Below are 17,612 nucleotides of genomic sequence, written 5' to 3' on the forward strand. Positions count from 1 at the left end.
TAATGAAAAAATATCTAATAATATAAACATTTTAGAGTACAAAATACTTAGAGGTACAATCTAGTTATCTAATTTACACTTCCAAAATAACATAGTTCTAATTTCATTCCAAAATGAAGTTAGATAAAGTAAGATTGTAAGAATGAATTTCTTCTTGTTTAAACCACAAACTAATCTCTCTCTTTGCAGATTCTACTGAATCTGAACCATGAATGATGTTGCGACCAGCTTCTTGGCAATAATCCCCTCTAATCGTACCTGGAGCAGCTTCACTAGGACGTGTTGCACCCATAATTTTACGAGCTTGAGTAATAACATCAACACCCTCAAAAACCATACATATGACTGGTCCAGTCATCTTTTTAATAAGGCCCGGTAAGAATGGTTTACCAATGTGTTCAGCATAATGCTGTTCCAAAATTTGCGGGGTAGCTACTGTAAGTTTCATAGCTGCTAAGCGATACCCACGTTCTTCAAAGCGACTGATAATCTTGCCAACAATTTGACGTTGGATACCGTCTGGTTTAATCATTAAGTATGTCTGTTCTACTGGCATGACTTTAGCTGTTGATTTTGATGGCACACGTGGGAAACTGAAACTCTGTTTATAGATTCCTATCTTTATAAAACCTTTAAGGTTCTAAATAATCTTCTTAAAAATAATGAAAGTTAAACTTTGATACAACTCATGAGACAGAAATTTACTAAGCGCTGAGCAAATACCAAAAAGGCGGGTTGTGTGTTACATTTAAATATTACATTTGCAAGTATATAAAGTAAAATAACTGGAAATTAGTTTAATTAGACTAAAGATTAAACTTTCATACTTAAATAGATTCTCATTTAGATTTCATAATTAAGACTGCAAATAGTTATTAATATATTAGAATCACTTATTAAGAGTGCATCTTGATACTTATAGAGTGCTCAAAATAACCAGTAAATAATTTGATGTATTTATATTTGATACTTGAACAAAGTATTTAACCAAAATGAATCGAACATATGCAGATTATTTAATAGAAACAGGTGGGAAGTTACCAATGAAAAGTTTTCTACCAATAATTGAGGAGAGTTTATATATAAGACTACTAACTGAAGAAAAGATTTGTCAACAAAGTGAGTCAAAGAAATGGAAAGAACTACATTACTCTATAATGATGTGGTCTTTATCAGGTTTTAGTGTTCTAATTCATGGATATGGCTCAAAGCGTCGTTTTATGAATGAATTTATACATAAGATGTTGAAACCTCAATTCTTGACTCTTGTAATTCGTGGTTACTGCAAACATGTTAAATTTAAAAGTTCCTTAGTTGAACTAATAAATTATCTTGAAGATCCTGAAGAAGCTGTCAATATGTCCGAATGGAGTTTGGATATGTTAACTTCTAAAATTAGGAAGCTTTACAAGTTGCAAACTCTTAATTTCTCTCCAAAAAAAAGGGTATTCATTATAATAAATAATATTGACTGTATATCTCTTCGTCCATATTTATCTACAATAGCACAATTAGCTCAAATACCAATTTTGTCAATTCTAGTAACAGTAGATAATATTAGATGGCCATTTCTTTGGAGTACATCACTTTTACATAAAATGAACTTTATTTATATTCAAGTTCATACTAAAGATAACTATTCTGTTGAATTAAAGCATCAATGGGAGGGGACAAATCCTCAATGGCTTAATTTACTAATTGAAGATACAAATTCCAAATCAAAACTTGATAGGTTTGATACTATTTTAAAATGTTTAACCCCCAGCCATGTCCAACTAACAAAACTAATAGCAACACTACAGTTAAATAGCCCTCATGGTATAACAGAAGATCAAATATTCAAGGATGCTAAATCTTCAATGCTTGTAACAACAAAGGATGCATTGTCACATCTATTGGTGGAACTTTATACTCATGATATACTTGTAAAGGAACACAATAATGGTAAACAAATAGTGAAATTAAGCCTATCCACAGATCTTATCCAAAAATTTTTAGCATAGTTATATACCCTAATTTATTTATATAGTTTTGTCAATTTCCTCATATATTCGTGGTATTTATTTCACTTACTATATACTTATTAGATAAATAGATCTTCATGTAAAGATACTGGCTTCTAATTTAAAACTATAATTAATCAATGTAAGATTACATTGTCAGTTATTTTATTAGTGTAGGTAGCTTTGAGAATCTCTGAATATCTTTCATTCTTATCTCTATTCAAAGCACTAACTCAAAATATGTTGCATATATTCTAGTAGCTCTATACCGCCAGATGTCTGGTTAGTAATTGTTCAAGCTTAGAATCAGAAAGCTCAATAATATATTGAGTAATATCTCAGTAAGAAAGTTGTCATGAGATCGAGAAGTCGTTATTCCTTCAGTAATAAAACAGAGGGACTTAACATATTCACTGGTCAAAGTGGCGTACGGTATATAATTTGCGAACAGTTAGGAACTGGAAGTGCATCTACTGTATTTCGTTGTTTCAAGTTAAAAGAACATTTGGACAACCCTATTGAACTAACAGATGAAAAGTTTGCAGTTAAGGTTATTGATACTAAATCTATATATTTGGATCCTAATAGTGAAGATAAGAAGATGAGACTTCTTTCTGAGGCAATGATACTACAAAAGCTTAGGCATCCCCATATTGTGAGTTTAGTAGATTACGCAGAATCAGGTGATAAACTTTACTTAGTAATGGAACTAATAGAAGGTGGAGAATTATTTTACAAAATTGTTGAATGTGGTTCTTTATCTGAAGATAATACAAGATTTGTACTTAAACAAATTATAGATGCACTATACTATATGCATAATAAAGATGTAATACACAGAGATCTAAAACCAGAAAATATTTTGATATACAAGACTTTACCAGGCCCATATTATCAAATAAAAGTTGCAGATTTTGGTGTGGCAAAGTTTCTTAAACATGGATATATCCAAGCCAGAACATTAGTTGGTACACCTCAGTATTGGGCACCTGAAGTATTAACTGCAGCCTCTTTTGGAGATACATATGGGCCAGAAGTTGATTTGTGGTCTTTAGGTGTACTATTTTATGTAATGTTAGGTGGAGCTTTCCCCTTTGATGAGAGAAAAGGACATCTTGAAACCTTAATTAGACAAGGTAACTATCACTTTCGATATCCTCGCTTCCAGAATGTAAGTATCGAAGCTAAGAATCTGATTTGTAGACTTTTGACTGTTGATCCAAAAGAACGTTTAACTTTAAAAGAGCTTATGAATAATCCCTGGTTATTAAAGGCTAATCCATCAGAACCAATTATTTCAACTCTTAACTTAGATAATTCGAAAATTAATGAACCTTCAAATATTTTAGAGTCAACTAAAAGTTATAATACACATGCAACGGATGTAGCAGAGTGTATCACTATAGCAGATTCATTAGGTAGTAATGCAATAGATCCCTCAAGTTATTTAAATTTAGTTCAAGCAACTTCTAATGGTAAGATCAATGATTTAACATCTGAAAATAGTCAAATTATACCTTTTGTACCAAAAGTGGCTCCTCAAAGTGTATCTCATGCTAAATTTCATTTGGAAGGTGAGGCTTTGCCTCAATCAACTACATCTAACTCTTCTGAAAATATAAATACACCAGGAATATCTTCAAAAACTTTAATTACTCCTAGAACACCTAGTTTACCCTCTACAATTATGGAGATCAATGGACTTCTTGATCTTCAATTTAGTGTAGCTTATAAGCTACAAGGAGTATATATGGCATTTAGACACAATTCAACAATATGTAGAATACTTCAACAACACATTCATAAATGGAGAATACTTCAACAACAATCTTGTTTGGCTATTGCACGATTTAAACAAACATGCGAATCTGTTTTAGATGAACTTCCTGATTTTCTTTTAGCTGTGAATAATAATGAGCCAAAACTGGCAATTGCACTTCTATCACATGTTCGTCAATGGGTAGCAACTACTGAATCAGATGTAGAAGATATACAAAATGGTTATAATAAATTTCTTTTAGAGCTATCTGAGTTTGTTGAATCTGTTAGGGATATGAAAAGAGTTTCAGAGACATCTTTGGCTTTAGTATATAAATCATCTCAACATGAAACACCTCAAACTAATACGTTGAAAACATGTGCAGATGATAGTCAATCATTAATTACTGGAGACAATGAAAATAATTCTGAGACAAATCTTATTAGTTTTATCCCAGATACAACGATGTTTTTAGGATATAATGTTGCACGAGATAGAGTTCTAAGGCGTATTGCTGATTTGTTTTGTAATTCTGATCTAGAGACAATCTTGGACCCTATTTCTAACTGTACAGCTTCCAGGATTCCAGAATCATCAATTCCATCAACAGCTGTACCAAAGATAATATCAAGATCAGATTCCTCAAATAATAGTGTTGAAGAATATAAAGGTCACTCAAATAATAGCTTTTGTATGTCTAACAATGATCATGTGGGGTATCAAGAAATAAGCAATGATTACGATGGATATTCTAGTTCTCATATATCTTCTTTGTGGAATAATACACGAGATTTACTACTTGATTTCATTTTTCTTCCTGTCAGTATACGTCCAGTACCTCCTGGAATTGAATCTGTCCTTCAAGGTAGTTCTGACTCGGGATGGTTTAATTTAGTGAATAATTTAGGTAATCATCCTATTAACGATTCCTCGACAAGTCAAGACACAAATAAAGTGGATACATCGGGGATTTCTAGAAGAAGTTCTAAACAATCAAGTTGTATAGTTCAACAAGCACAAGGGCCTAATTTGGATGAGCATGAAATAACGGGGAACCAATTAAAAGTATCCTATATTTTAGTGCGCGTTCTAGCTCAACTCCGAATGATTGAAAATGTATTAGGACGATGTGCTGCTTTTTGGGGAAATATGAATATTACAATAGAAAAGATTTTACAATTACGTCAACATGCTGAAAAGCTATTAGGATTTACAGAAAACCCTACTCTTAGAACTAGATTTGATGAGAGAGTTGCTATTTATCAAAAGTTTTGGCAAGAGTTACGTGATATTTGTGAAAAGTATCTACAATCTGCAGTTTCAAGGCAAACTCAATTGGAGAACCAGGTTGCAGAATTAATGGATACAGCAACTCGAGTTGACACTATAATTAGCCTTAGAGATCCACAATCTAAAAAATAATATAAAATTGAAAGAAAGGTAAAAATTAAGATTCTAGTATGCAAGAACTATTGATTAGAAATTTATAGAACTTAAATTAAAACACTCTTTAGTTATTGAAAGGTTCCTTAGTAACTTTGGTCATATATAAAATTCAGGACATATTTTTATATTGTAATATTGTAAATAATACGAGATATAAGTTAAATATACACATGCAATTATAATATTCGACTAATAACAGTTTATTCCTCCAAATTCATGCCTAGATAAACTCTAAGATATAAGAATGTAATCCTGCCATCTTTAGGACTCAATAGTTTCTCATTTGAATTTACAATATAATCAATTCTTATTTCCATGTATTACTTGGCAAATCTAGAAAATTTCAGAGTAGATTCTAGATTGAGAAGTATTGAATCCTGTAGATTTATAGGTCCAGATAAAGTATCATATGTAAGAGATATTGATCTAATAGTTTTTCCTTGTAAAAGTCTTATATTAAGTAGAATCCCTTTTACACATTCTCTGAATGTTTTCCCATACTGATCTAACTGTTCATGTATATTTTGCTTATGCTGATTTATTGAGAAATTAGCCAAAATTATATTTATTAATCTAGAAACATCACAACCTAACCTGAGCAACCTATCAATAGAGAAAGATATCTCCTGTATATTTGTCTTCAAATTCAGTTTGTTATTCCCTCCATCATCTAAAATAAAAAGATTTCCTTCAATTCCATCAAGAAACTCTTGATGAACTTTCTGAACTTTTTCAAAACTTGCGCACTCATTCAACTTACTTTGCAAACAATTCCATAAGGAATCAATAGAATCAAAAAGGAGGTTATTCCTAATTTCGGTTACAGATAAAAGAATACACCTAGCCAGGTTGATACCTTTGTTCAATATATCTAAAAAGTAATCATCCAGATTGGTAGAACTATTGTTAGTATTCAAGTTCTTATTTCTAATAAATTTGGAAGCAATAAACCATGTCTGTGTTAATTTGGTTATACAAGTGAATATCTTCCATACATTTCTAAAAATACGTCTATAACGTGATAAAGTGTTGTCACATAATAAAAACGATATGGGATCATCATCAATAACATAGTCTAAACCATAAATATCCCAACCAGTATCACCCAAAGTAGGCTCATAACAGAGTAAGCGAAGCCTATCTAAGTAAGAATTGATAATTTGATTTTTAGAGCACCTCCTATTCAAACTCTTCATATTAAATGCATTTTTATTCTTAATTTTATCATGAAATAGTTTAGCCTCATCCAGTACAGTTATTAGTGCTTGTATTACAACATTCTTTGCAGGTTTATCCAATTCACTTGTACTACCTGAGATAACAATATCCCAGAAATCTCCATGTATACCCAGCATATATAATTTAAGTACTTCTAAGTGATTCTTTATATTTCCTTTATTAAAAAGTAAATCTAACAACTCATTATCACATTGCTTTGACAAACCAGATAGATGAGAGTATAGAGACCAAGAATTCAAAACCATTTCGGAAGTTATTTTGAATCCCGATAAATTTTCTGTGGACTTCAAATTATCATTATTAACTAAAGAGTGTTCTCCATGCTGTAATCCTTTTTTATTATATGCTTTGTTTACCTTTTGTATCAAAGATCTGGTAAAGCCTACATAACCAATTAATCTAGCTGATTCGTATTGCATAAATGTAGGGACATATTCAAAACGAATACCCACAGCTTCTTTATACTGAATTATAAATAAATCTTGAGCTTGATTCTCATTTAATACGCCTGTAATTAAGAACGAATTTAGGTTTTCTAACCAGGACAGTAAGCATCTGTTAAAGATATTCATCATAACTCCTCTGTGATACTCATGCCCTGTGTGAATTCCCAGGTACAAACCCGACAAAATTGAGCTACTACTTGTATTCATTAATGCCTGAAATAAAGCAAATGGTTTTTCTAATCTATATATTTGTTCCAAAACTCTGTGATACAACTTTCTCAAAGTTATAATCTGCTTATTTCCATTAAGTAGTTCCAAATTCGGATTTTGACGAGACTGAAGTCTTGCTAAATAAGATACTGTTTCTTGTACCTGACTCTGCATAGCTACAATAAATTCATTATAATCTGATATCACTTGTTTTACAGATTCCAAAAATGCTTTACATACACTTCCACTGTTTTTAGTCTTGATATTGCTTGCTTCATCAATAACTAGATTCATTCTACGATATAAAACTCCTAAATAACAAATTTCAGATACCATTGTGCGAATTGTCTCTGGTGCATAAACTGAGGGCATAATTCTAAATTGGTCTGAACTTGTATCATAATGGATAAATTGTGAATCATAACCTTGTAGTGCATACAATATATCATGTACCAGAGCAACTTCTTGAGACGGAGAAAGTAGACATTGCTCTAGTACAAAAAGTGGAATTGTAAATATTGCTGAGGAGGTAGATGATGATTGAGCTACTGGTATTTCTACCAACGTTGAAACCGATGTTCTAGGCCTTAATTGACCTATGCTTTTGCAGATTGTATCAGATGAATCCAAGACCCGCAAATTCCCATCATTAAATTTATCAAATACACTTTTATTACGAATGGATATATTAGAAATATTAGAATTCTTGGTATTCCACAATGGTAATAGCAATCTTATTACCTTGTCTTCAAAGCGACCAGAAGGCCCATCAGATACAAATTTAGATAGCTCTGGAATTGCTAAAGTCAAAATAGAAAGACGATCATAGAGCAGGCTCAACTTTTGAGCTTGTATAGATTTATTAGAGCTTATCAGTAACTCTAGAGCTTCATCCAATGGTGAATCAGATATTGTTATTGATTTTGACCCAGATACGATGTGAGCCTTTATAACCTTAAGAGCTTTCAAGTAGCACCTTTGTACTAACTTCTCTTTGCTTATATGTTTTTCACAATTTTCCAAAGTTTCATGGGTAGCTACTAGATGTTTAACTAGCTCCTTAAGCAATTCCGGAATTATAGTAGGCTTTTGCCTTATCTCAGACAGACTATTGCCTTCCCATGTGAATAAATTCATACCTCCTCATCTATATTGAGATATTTAAGTTTTCAAAAGATTTGTTTTCTTTTTATTTTCTTTCAAAAGGCCTCTCTTCCCTTCCTCCCCTATCCCCCCCCCTCACCCCCACACAAGCACATGGAATACACTATTGTCTACTTTTTTAATAAAAGCTCTTTTTTTACCGCCATATAGGTAGATACTTTTGTGTCTATCTTCGGTACTCATGCCGGTATAAGGAATTAGATCTTGAATTTGTTCTGTGACGAGAGCAAAGTTCTTGTTACTAAGATTTTAGTAGTTACTTTACATTAGTTTCTGTTTTGTAAAGCTTTGTGTTATAAGTACAATTGAAATATATGATATATGGAGTATGGATAAGAAAGGAGCTAAGGGACGAAATGAAGATACTAATTTCGTATGTCTTCCAGCTGTTGTACTTGTAGAAACTTTGGAAGAAGATTCATTTTCACCTATATCATGTGAATTTCCAGCAACACTTTTGCCTATAAATGGAGTGGCCATTTTGAATTATGTTGTAGAAATGTTATCTCGCAATGGAGTAACTGACGCATATTTGTTAGTTCGTGACCACATCAATCTAGTTAGTAATCATATTGAAACTTTAATAAATGCAAATAAAAAGTTGAAGTCACTTAATTTGCACATAGTTCATCTCGGACTTCACTGCAATTCTTTAGGAGATATTTTGAGAGAATTAGAATGTCAAGTTGACTTAAGAGACGATTTTATCCTAGTAAGAGGTGATTTATTTACAGTAGCAGATATTAGGGAACATATATCTGCTCATAAGAAGAAGCGTTTAAGTGGTTTGAATGTTGCAATGACAATAATATTTGCTGAATGTCCTCCCCTAAGTACACTAAGAACAACAGCTACAGAGTGTGTAGTAGCTTATGATGTGATAGACAACGAATTGGTATTTTGGGGAGAATTTAGTAAGTCTTTGGATATATCCTTAGATTTAAGTTTGTATAGACGTAATTCAAAAAGTGGTAATACAAAAATTCGCTATGATTTGCTTGATGTTGGGATTTCAATATGTTCTCCTCAACTCCTTAAAGATTTTTGTGAAACATTTGACTATAATAATATTCAACATGACTATGTTAGAAATGTACTGACATCTGATATTAAACAAGAAGAAGTACATATTGCAATTCTTAGTCAATATGCAGTACGAATTCGTGATTTTAGAACCTATCATGCAGCTCTCCAGCATGTTTGTGAAGGTTGGGCTTTCCCAGTTGTACCTGACTACTGTAGTATAGCAGGTCAAACAATCCAACGTTGTGAGAATAAAAGCGTATTTTTAGGTAATGCAGTTGTTATTAATCCGAATTCTGATTTGGGTCCTATGGTATCTATTGGAGAAAATACAACTATTGGTAGCCATGTTGTAATAGAAAATTCCTTTATAGGCCCAAATTGTAAAATTGGAGACCATTGTACTATAAAAGGTTGTATACTTTTAAGTAATGTAACTATTGGAGATTATTCAAGTGTTCAATCAACCTTTATATCAAATAATGTGACGATTCACAGTAATGTTTTAATTATGCCATGTTGCGTCTTAGGATCTAATGTCTCAATTGGTTCCTCAAAGGTTATTGAATCTTTCAGCAAGATTTCCACATTTACTTCAGGTAAAGTAATATCTGAAATTAATAGTCCAGTAATTAAGGGATACCATCTAGCATCTAAAGATGAATTAGAGAAGTTAGGAATTGGACCTAACTGTCTTGGGATTTTGTGGCCTTGTGATCACAATATGATCCATCAACAACAATATGCTTTAGGAGGAGATGCACTTAGTAGTATTATATTATTTGAAAGTAATGTATGTAGGGATATTAATAGAGAAATTAATTTGAATACTGATAGTGAAGGTGACAGTGAAGATTCTCTTCATACTCAAGTGGCAGAACAAGATATAGAACAGGATCTTAAAGAATTTAGACATGAGGTTATAAGCCTTGTCAAATCAGGCCTTTTAACTCCCATACATATACCAAATAAAATATTGGAACTTAAAGGTCTTAGATTTGCCTTTTTTAAGGATGATTTAGATGTATTAGATTGCTTGTTACCAGTTGTTCTCATGTATCTAGCTGACAATTCCCATGAGTTCTTACTGGATAGAAAAAGAATAAACTTTGAAGATTTCCTTAGTTTTGTCAAGCACTGTGGAATTTATGATCTGTTCTCAGCATTTTGTAGACCGGATGAATTGAATTTTACTTATTCTGTCTGCGATGCTATCTTGAACTTTTGTTCCAACAATGAAACTTTAAATTTCGGTTCTTTATTAGTTGCATTTGAAAAGTGTGGATTTATTAATCAAGACTTGATACCTAATTGGTATGACTTTTCTTTAAAGATAAATGAGGATAATCAAAAGCAGGAAGCCTTAGATATTTTAAAATCTGACTTTGTATGTCGGTATATAAAGTGGATTCGTGAGGATGATAATTCCGGAGATGATTGATAATCAATTAAATTAAATTTAATAATACTAAAATTAGTATTTCTATGAATATATTTCTTAATAATACTACTTATATTTTTTTTTAGCATTATGTAGGTGGAGATCGTGAAAATGAACGATTTCTTCTATATCTATATTCAATATCTTCATTAACTACTTCAATGCCATCTCTTCTTTCAGGTCTTATTTTCTCATGAGAATCCCCACTTCTACTTAACTTTTTTTTAGGTAATATATCTTCATCCTTTGTTAACAATTTCTTGTCTATTAACTCTTTAACTACTTCATCTACCTTTGCTAATTTACTTTCCCATTGTAACTTCTTAATTTGTTGATATGCTACTGGAACTGAAGATAACATCACATTAGACATTGTATATTGAATATCAGAGGTTTGACTTAGATTTCTTATCATAGACTTAGGAGTTGATATCCTTAATACTCTATCTCCAAGTACTATATCTTTATTTTGTCTTCTAACTTTATTCGCTTCTTCTTTGTTCTCAAATTCAATAGTACAACGAAGACTTTCATCACCAATTTGACGTTGTTCAAAGCTTATATCTAAAATAGACCCAAAATTTGAAAAGAAAATTTTCAATTCATTTTGGGTAAATTTCTCTGGTATGTTCTCTACAAGTATAGTACGTGATAATCGTTCTTCAAGTATATTAGCACTTCTCTGTGTAGTTGATTTTGGAGATATCTTGGGATATTTCATATTTAGTTTAATTGGTACTGGTGCAATAACAGTTATTGACATTGGTACTCCTAAAAGTGTAGATCCATTTAAACCCATAGCATTAGTAACTCCACTTGAAGTCTTGAAGTCTACCTGACAGAATCTTTGACTTGTACCTGGGTAAACATGAAAGCTAACACCTAAAATCTCATTCTTTAAATCTTCAAATGCTTTACATACTGATTCTTCTGTAGCCAAAGGTGATATATTTTTGATGAAGATACTGTTTGCAAGACCAAGGGCCTCGCTGGCCATTACCTAGTTAACAAAAAAAAAAAAATAATTATATCAAAGGAAAGGTCTCACTTCAAAAAAAAACAAATTGGATAAATACTTAAGTTAAAAGATATATTATTAATATAAGTGGGAAAATTGTACTATGTAGAAGTTTTTTCCTTTTTATCCTTACGGATAGTGTCAATACCGGTATACTGCATAATTTTTTACCGGTAATAGGAGTTGTCAATAGGTATCAAGTTTTCAGATTTAGGAAAAAAAAAGTCCATGAGAATTAAGCCTAGAAATCTATTTTTTGAAGATTTTATCAACTTTTTTTAAGATATAAAAATAAAATATAATAGAAAAAATATGGAAAAATTACAATCTTTAAAATCTGAAATAAAGAAAATATCAAATTCTTCACAATCTGTAATATGTGATTTACAATTTTTAAAAAAACATATTAAACAAGCAATATCTTCCGAACAGTACGATATTTTAATTTTTGAATCGATTATTGTATTGTATTCAATGGGTCAAAGAAAAATAATTAGATTATGTCTGGAAGATCTAGAAGAAATTACAATAACAAAATTATTAAAACTTATGGAAGATATTCCACCACTTGGAATTAGTAATATTAGTCAGGAATCATCGAATAGGAATATCTGGTTGAATGAATGCCTTTGGTATTTGGCTACAAGATACAGAAATACTACTAGCATTCACGAAATATGTAAAGATTTGAATATTGATATGCTAGATGAAAATGATGAAAACTCTTTATTTTTCAAATTAAAGGGTATGATTAAAATATCTCAGAATGTTATGGAAAATTCTCTAAAGAATTTAGATTCAGTTACTAGTGAGAATTAACTAGAAAAGACCCGAAAAAAAGATCCAAAATTGAAATCAACAAGGAAACATTTAATAATTTAACTCTAACATTAATTTCAGAATTCTTTTTTTTATGATAAAAAATTACTGATCTATACAATAATTAATTTGTATAATAAATAGCTATTATATTAATAATATATAAATAATAATATAATATTAAATAGATACAAAATTAATAAGTTATATATATAAATAATATATTATTTATTATTTAGACTTAGTAGAAATATTAATTATGCCAATTTAGAACACAATTTATCTTTTAGAACTTTTATTTCTTTTTAATTTCTTTAATTTTGAATTTGTACCTATCTTCTTAGATATTTCTGATTTATCCTTTCCTTGCTTATTTTTTGAACTTTTTACTACCTTCTTATTAGTAAAGAATTTATCAAATGACTCTTCTACTGGTATACTTTTATCTCTGTTTGCCTTCCACCGTTCTATTTCTTTAATATTATTTTTCTTTTCTTGAGCTCTTAGTTTCTTCTTTTCAACCTGAATCTTCTTAGTAAATTTCTTCTCTATAGTTCTCTTTTTTCTATTCTGAACTACCTTAATTTTTTCTTCTTGTTTAAGTAAATCTGCTTTGATTGACCTCATTTGAGCATCACTTTTTAACATCTCAGCTAACATATCATTTGGACGATTCCATTTAATTCCTAAATCACTTAGTTTATTACAAGCCTCTTTTACATTATTTAAAGCAGTATTATAAAAACTTATTTCTCTTGCTAAACTGTCCTTGTAGTCAATATCTAAATTGCATTTATTTATAGGAGCAGTAATAGCCAAAGTTTCAATAAATGGAATCTCTTTTATCCCATTGAATGGTTTATATTTAATCTCTTCAGCTCTGTAAAGAATTCTCTCAGAGTTTAAAATTAATTTAGGTCCTGATTATTAAATAAATAAATTGTGGCAATATATTTAAAATAAAAAAAAATATACAAACATCACCACTTACCAGTTAAACTATTTGATTCAACTATATCTTCAACTATATGAGTTTCAATATCACTATCTGAGTCCATTTAAAAAAAAAAAAACGAAAAAAGTTAACTTTAATATTAAAAGGGAAGCTAATACCTTTTTTAAGGAGAACTATCAACCTCCATCTTCCCGCTCTAAATTACACTATGAAGATGTAACTATTAAGATCCCCTTTATAAGGAAATAATAAAGTATTCTAATTAAAATCTAAGAACTATAAAAATTTAGATCAAATAGACTTTAATCATAAATATGCAATATTAAAAGAATCTATTCTACAATATCTTCTTTTTGTCTTTTTTTTTTTTTTTAATATATCCTTTTCAAGTATAATATTTACTTGATTGGCTTTCCTTATCATTAAATAGGTGCATACTTTTCAGAAATTTGTCCACATTAGCATCAAATATATAATATTAAGTATATTATAAGGGAAATAGATGCTTATTATGAATTTTGGGTTCTATTAGAGTATGACTTTGAAGTTGTAGATTCCATTCCTTTTACTCCTTTTTGATCACTTAAAGATGACTTCTTACTAGTAATTGAATTCTTATCAATATTGCAAGAATCTCTATCAGTACTTGAATATGTTTCATCCCTATTAGTGGGACTATTTTCTGAACCATCAATACAATCTGTAGATCCACTATTAGTTAATTTATTTTGACAACTATCAGATTTTGATGTTGATTTTGAGCTAGTATTTAATTTACTGGTAGTAATTTTACTAATATTACAAGAAGTCCCATTGTATCCATCAAACATTGTGTCCTTTCTGCTTTTCTGTGAATCTTTACAATTTGATGAAAATTCCGCAATTTTAGTTGAATTTTCAGATTTACTAATATTACTTGAACTTTTATCATAGCAACATTTATCATTATTTCTAGTAGATGATCCTGATCCACTTTCTAGACTATCTCCATATGAAGAATTTACAGAGTTAGAATTATGCGATTTAGAAGATTCCTTTGTATTGTGACTTTGTATTGAATGCTTAGTGAAAGAATTCTTACAATTACTATAATTAGAAGTATCAACATTAGAATAATCGACATAATCAGAACTTTCCCTTCTATTTTTTTGTTTTTCAGATACTCCAGAACAAACCTTTTTACTTTGATCATCTCCAGATGTAGAAGCATCTGATGGTCGTTTTTTTAATAAAGCTTGATCTTCAGATTGACTTAAGCTTGTCTTTGTAGCTTGATTTGGGGATGCATTTTCTAGTTCCATTATTCCTCTATTACTAAAATCCACACCAATTATAAAGAAAAGAAAAACTTTGTCTTATTTATTGTAAAATAGTCAGTAATGAACCTTGATATAACCTAAATATAGTCCACTATTGGGCTATATACATATGCATGTATACATGTATTAATATCTCGAGATATGATCCTCAATACATGGAAATCTGCATACATGCATGCAAAATCCAATATAAAATAATATCAAGAATCTTAGAATTGAATATTGCATGCACATATATAAACCTATATATACATCTAGTCAAACATTAATGTTTCTGAAAAACTAATCTCGTAAAAAAAAAAAAACCTGTGGACATGCTTTCTATTTAAATATAGGCTTATAAATATTACTTGTACAAATAAAATATGTAGTCATTGTATCTTCTAATATAAAGCTTATTACTTATTTATTTCCCAAGTGTTATAAATTAGTATTCCAAAAAACCTATTTTGACAACTTCTTAACTATCCAAGAAGAAAGGAGAGAAGATCAATATAACAGTGGAGCGTCCTCCAAGTGCATCCCTCTACAAACTTTACACGTTAATCTATCATGTTTTGGTCCTAAACAGCCACATGTAGCAGTTGTCTTATCAATAACAAATTCTGTATCACATCCAGATGAATGTAGAACATTATCAATACGCCGTTGCACTTCATTTCCATTTGCAACGATACGAAATTTAGGATATTGATGACATTCAGAGAATACAGCTCCACATTGATTTGCTAAATTCTCAATAAAACCTCCATTAGTTGTTGACTTGTTATCTTCAATATCTAATACATCATCAGTAGTATTATTAATAGTATCCGAATGAGCAGAAGTTACTTCTGATTCTAACTGTGAAGATGAATGTGATATAAATGATGTTACATTTGTTATTACTCTTGATGTTGGGACTGAATAAACTCCATCCCCCTCATTTACCCTAATTGATTGTTCAGTAGATAAACGAAGAGCCTCTTCCTCTGCAATACGATCTGCTTCTGCCTTTGCTATTGCAAAACGCCCATCATCAGTGTTAATTTCCATAAAACTTGTACTACCAGATTTTGCTATCATCAATACAATTACACCTTCTTCTAATTCTACATTAGCTTTTACATCTTCAGGAAAATTCTGAAACTTTGGTATTCTTAAAAGATAGCCATCCTTTGTAGTTGGAATGGACTGTTTACTGCCCATTATATTATATTAACCTAGCTGGATTATCAATGGATATATAACAGAGTATTGGATATAGTACCCTTGGTATTTTTGTTAATTACCCTTAAAGCACCAGTTATGTTAGATTCCTTTTTTTTTTCTTTTATTTACAAGCGCTGAGTCGCTAACTCAAATTACAATATTTCTGCTATATTCCACACAACCACACGGCTTCAATAAAACAAATAATACAAGTCGAGACGTATGATAAATGTCTTCCATTGCATTTAAAGATACGAAGAAAAACAGACTATAGCGCCTTACGTATAGAGTACTAGAATATACGTCTAAATGTATAATAGAAAAAATAGCTAAGGATTTAGATCAAAAATTAAAAGTGATTATTTATTAAGCAGACTAGAGATATATATATTGATTTAGTATGCATATAAGAAATTAGAAAAAAACTAAAAAGTTGTTTAAATCTAATTACTGCTATTGTTATACTTTTTTATAAACAAATAAATAGAAAAAAGAAAGTAACCATTAATTTTTAATATTCCAAAGAAATAGGTAAATATATATTTCTAGAAGTTATCAAGGATCTTATCTTCCATTGCGCTGTTTTGTTTTAGAATATCTTATTAAAACCTTTTTTATATTTGAGATATCATATCCCCAAAATTCACTAGAAAAAGAAAATACAGAGTTAGAAAATAAGCATGCAATATTGTGCGGGTAACTTACTATAGCTCTGCACTCAATGGTAATATAGGCGGCATATTTCCAAATGCTCCCATGCTTACAATTTGTATTGGTTTTATTGTAAATGTTGCTAAGTATTCACGTAATCTCCTCAGAAATTTTATAATATCTTCAACTCCATTCAAAGGAACATCTAAAGGTAAATTTCTTAGTATTAATATACATTCTGCAGGTGGCCAAGTTCCACCACAATTTAAGGATTCATATAAATTTTTGAAAGTAAGTTTATTTTCATTATCATCCTGTTCACTTCTAGAAATATTTGTTATCTGGACAATTTTCTCAAAGAAATCATCAATAGAATCTTTTTTTGTTAAAAAGCGTATATTAGTAGGAACTTCATTATCATCTCTTAAATGAGGTGTCAACTTAGACTGTACAATCCCTGTAGGCTCAAAAATAGTAACATATTCAACATTAACAGTCTTCAATAAACATAAACTCTTGTATAATAGGACTAGAACTCCTTTTTCACTTGCTTCCCTATCTCTAAAGGTAATTACAAAATGTTTTGGAACTTTCTTTAAGTTCTTAATATTTACTTTATCTTCCTCACTATTTTGAGATATATCTATCCCAAATAAATTCTATAAAGAGTCATAAATAAGTATTAAAACCTAATCCATACTATATCCTTAATAATACTAAAACTTTATTTTTCTAAGTATTATTTTTTTTCTTAATAGATAAATTTATTGATCATATCCCAATTTTAAAATTACTTACCATTATAAAATATAAAATCTTAAAAACTATCGTATAAATTAAAATACACAAATTCCATATTATCGTTAATATTATCAGTATCATTTTATAATATATATATAGGTAATATATTATACCAGATATACTCAGG

The 17,612-nt window shown here is 30.1% G+C and overlaps 11 protein-coding genes across 11 annotated transcripts, besides 7 other annotated features; 4 read left to right on the forward strand and 7 right to left on the reverse strand.

The window, feature by feature from the left end:
* Nucleotides 1–27: part of a sequence feature (AT_rich) that runs on past the window's edge.
* A 76-nt stretch (nt 28–103) lies between these two features.
* CMU_016590 (nucleoside diphosphate kinase, putative) lies at nt 104–556 on the reverse strand (the record flags this gene model as incomplete). The annotated part of the gene is made up of 1 exon (XM_002140222.1): nt 104–556. The coding sequence occupies one exon, from the start codon at nt 554–556 to the stop codon at nt 104–106; it is 453 nt and encodes a 150-aa protein (XP_002140258.1).
* A 436-nt stretch (nt 557–992) lies between these two features.
* CMU_016600 (origin recognition complex subunit 2 family protein) lies at nt 993–2,003 on the forward strand (the record flags this gene model as incomplete). Its single annotated transcript, XM_002140223.1, has 1 exon — nt 993–2,003. The coding sequence occupies one exon, from the start codon at nt 993–995 to the stop codon at nt 2,001–2,003; it is 1,011 nt and encodes a 336-aa protein (XP_002140259.1).
* A 355-nt stretch (nt 2,004–2,358) lies between these two features.
* Nucleotides 2,359–5,184, forward strand: CMU_016610 (protein kinase domain-containing protein; the record flags this gene model as incomplete). The annotated part of the gene is made up of 1 exon (XM_002140224.1): nt 2,359–5,184. The coding sequence occupies one exon, from the start codon at nt 2,359–2,361 to the stop codon at nt 5,182–5,184; it is 2,826 nt and encodes a 941-aa protein (XP_002140260.1).
* Nucleotides 5,185–5,528: 344 nt separating this feature from the next.
* On the reverse strand, nt 5,529–8,240 carry CMU_016620 (Spc97 / Spc98 family protein; the record flags this gene model as incomplete). Its single annotated transcript, XM_002140225.1, has 1 exon — nt 5,529–8,240. One exon carries the CDS (start codon nt 8,238–8,240, stop codon nt 5,529–5,531), a length of 2,712 nt encoding a protein of 903 aa, XP_002140261.1.
* Nucleotides 8,241–8,595: 355 nt separating this feature from the next.
* CMU_016630 (uncharacterized protein) lies at nt 8,596–10,731 on the forward strand (the record flags this gene model as incomplete). The annotated part of the gene is made up of 1 exon (XM_002140226.1): nt 8,596–10,731. One exon carries the CDS (start codon nt 8,596–8,598, stop codon nt 10,729–10,731), a length of 2,136 nt encoding a protein of 711 aa, XP_002140262.1.
* Nucleotides 10,732–10,736: 5 nt separating this feature from the next.
* Nucleotides 10,737–10,816: a sequence feature (AT_rich).
* Nucleotides 10,817–10,819: 3 nt separating this feature from the next.
* CMU_016640 (RNA recognition motif. family protein) lies at nt 10,820–11,728 on the reverse strand (the record flags this gene model as incomplete). Its single annotated transcript, XM_002140227.1, has 1 exon — nt 10,820–11,728. One exon carries the CDS (start codon nt 11,726–11,728, stop codon nt 10,820–10,822), a length of 909 nt encoding a protein of 302 aa, XP_002140263.1.
* Nucleotides 11,729–11,740: 12 nt separating this feature from the next.
* Nucleotides 11,741–11,762: a sequence feature (AT_rich).
* Nucleotides 11,763–12,022: 260 nt separating this feature from the next.
* Nucleotides 12,023–12,063: a sequence feature (AT_rich).
* CMU_016650 (uncharacterized protein) lies at nt 12,062–12,568 on the forward strand (the record flags this gene model as incomplete). The annotated part of the gene is made up of 1 exon (XM_002140228.1): nt 12,062–12,568. The coding sequence occupies one exon, from the start codon at nt 12,062–12,064 to the stop codon at nt 12,566–12,568; it is 507 nt and encodes a 168-aa protein (XP_002140264.1).
* A 114-nt stretch (nt 12,569–12,682) lies between these two features.
* Nucleotides 12,683–12,796: a microsatellite.
* Nucleotides 12,797–12,847: 51 nt separating this feature from the next.
* CMU_016660 (uncharacterized protein) lies at nt 12,848–13,626 on the reverse strand (the record flags this gene model as incomplete). The annotated part of the gene is made up of 2 exons (XM_002140229.1): nt 12,848–13,488; nt 13,560–13,626. 2 exons carry the CDS (start codon nt 13,624–13,626, stop codon nt 12,848–12,850), a joined length of 708 nt encoding a protein of 235 aa, XP_002140265.1.
* Nucleotides 13,516–13,542: a sequence feature (AT_rich).
* Nucleotides 13,627–13,881: 255 nt separating the features above from the next.
* Nucleotides 13,882–13,903: a sequence feature (AT_rich).
* Nucleotides 13,904–14,032: 129 nt separating this feature from the next.
* Nucleotides 14,033–14,824, reverse strand: CMU_016670 (uncharacterized protein; the record flags this gene model as incomplete). The annotated part of the gene is made up of 1 exon (XM_002140230.1): nt 14,033–14,824. The coding sequence occupies one exon, from the start codon at nt 14,822–14,824 to the stop codon at nt 14,033–14,035; it is 792 nt and encodes a 263-aa protein (XP_002140266.1).
* Nucleotides 14,825–15,331: 507 nt separating this feature from the next.
* Nucleotides 15,332–16,030, reverse strand: CMU_016680 (uncharacterized protein; the record flags this gene model as incomplete). The annotated part of the gene is made up of 1 exon (XM_002140231.1): nt 15,332–16,030. One exon carries the CDS (start codon nt 16,028–16,030, stop codon nt 15,332–15,334), a length of 699 nt encoding a protein of 232 aa, XP_002140267.1.
* A 707-nt stretch (nt 16,031–16,737) lies between these two features.
* Nucleotides 16,738–17,540, reverse strand: CMU_016690 (uncharacterized protein; the record flags this gene model as incomplete). The annotated part of the gene is made up of 2 exons (XM_002140232.1): nt 16,738–17,343; nt 17,532–17,540. 2 exons carry the CDS (start codon nt 17,538–17,540, stop codon nt 16,738–16,740), a joined length of 615 nt encoding a protein of 204 aa, XP_002140268.1.
* Nucleotides 17,541–17,612: the final 72 nt, after the last annotated feature.

The sequence above is a fragment of the Cryptosporidium muris genome, genomic scaffold (genome assembly GCF_000006515.1).
Source record: "Cryptosporidium muris RN66 scf_1106632373407 genomic scaffold, whole genome shotgun sequence".
NCBI lineage: Eukaryota > Apicomplexa > Conoidasida > Eucoccidiorida > Cryptosporidiidae > Cryptosporidium > Cryptosporidium muris.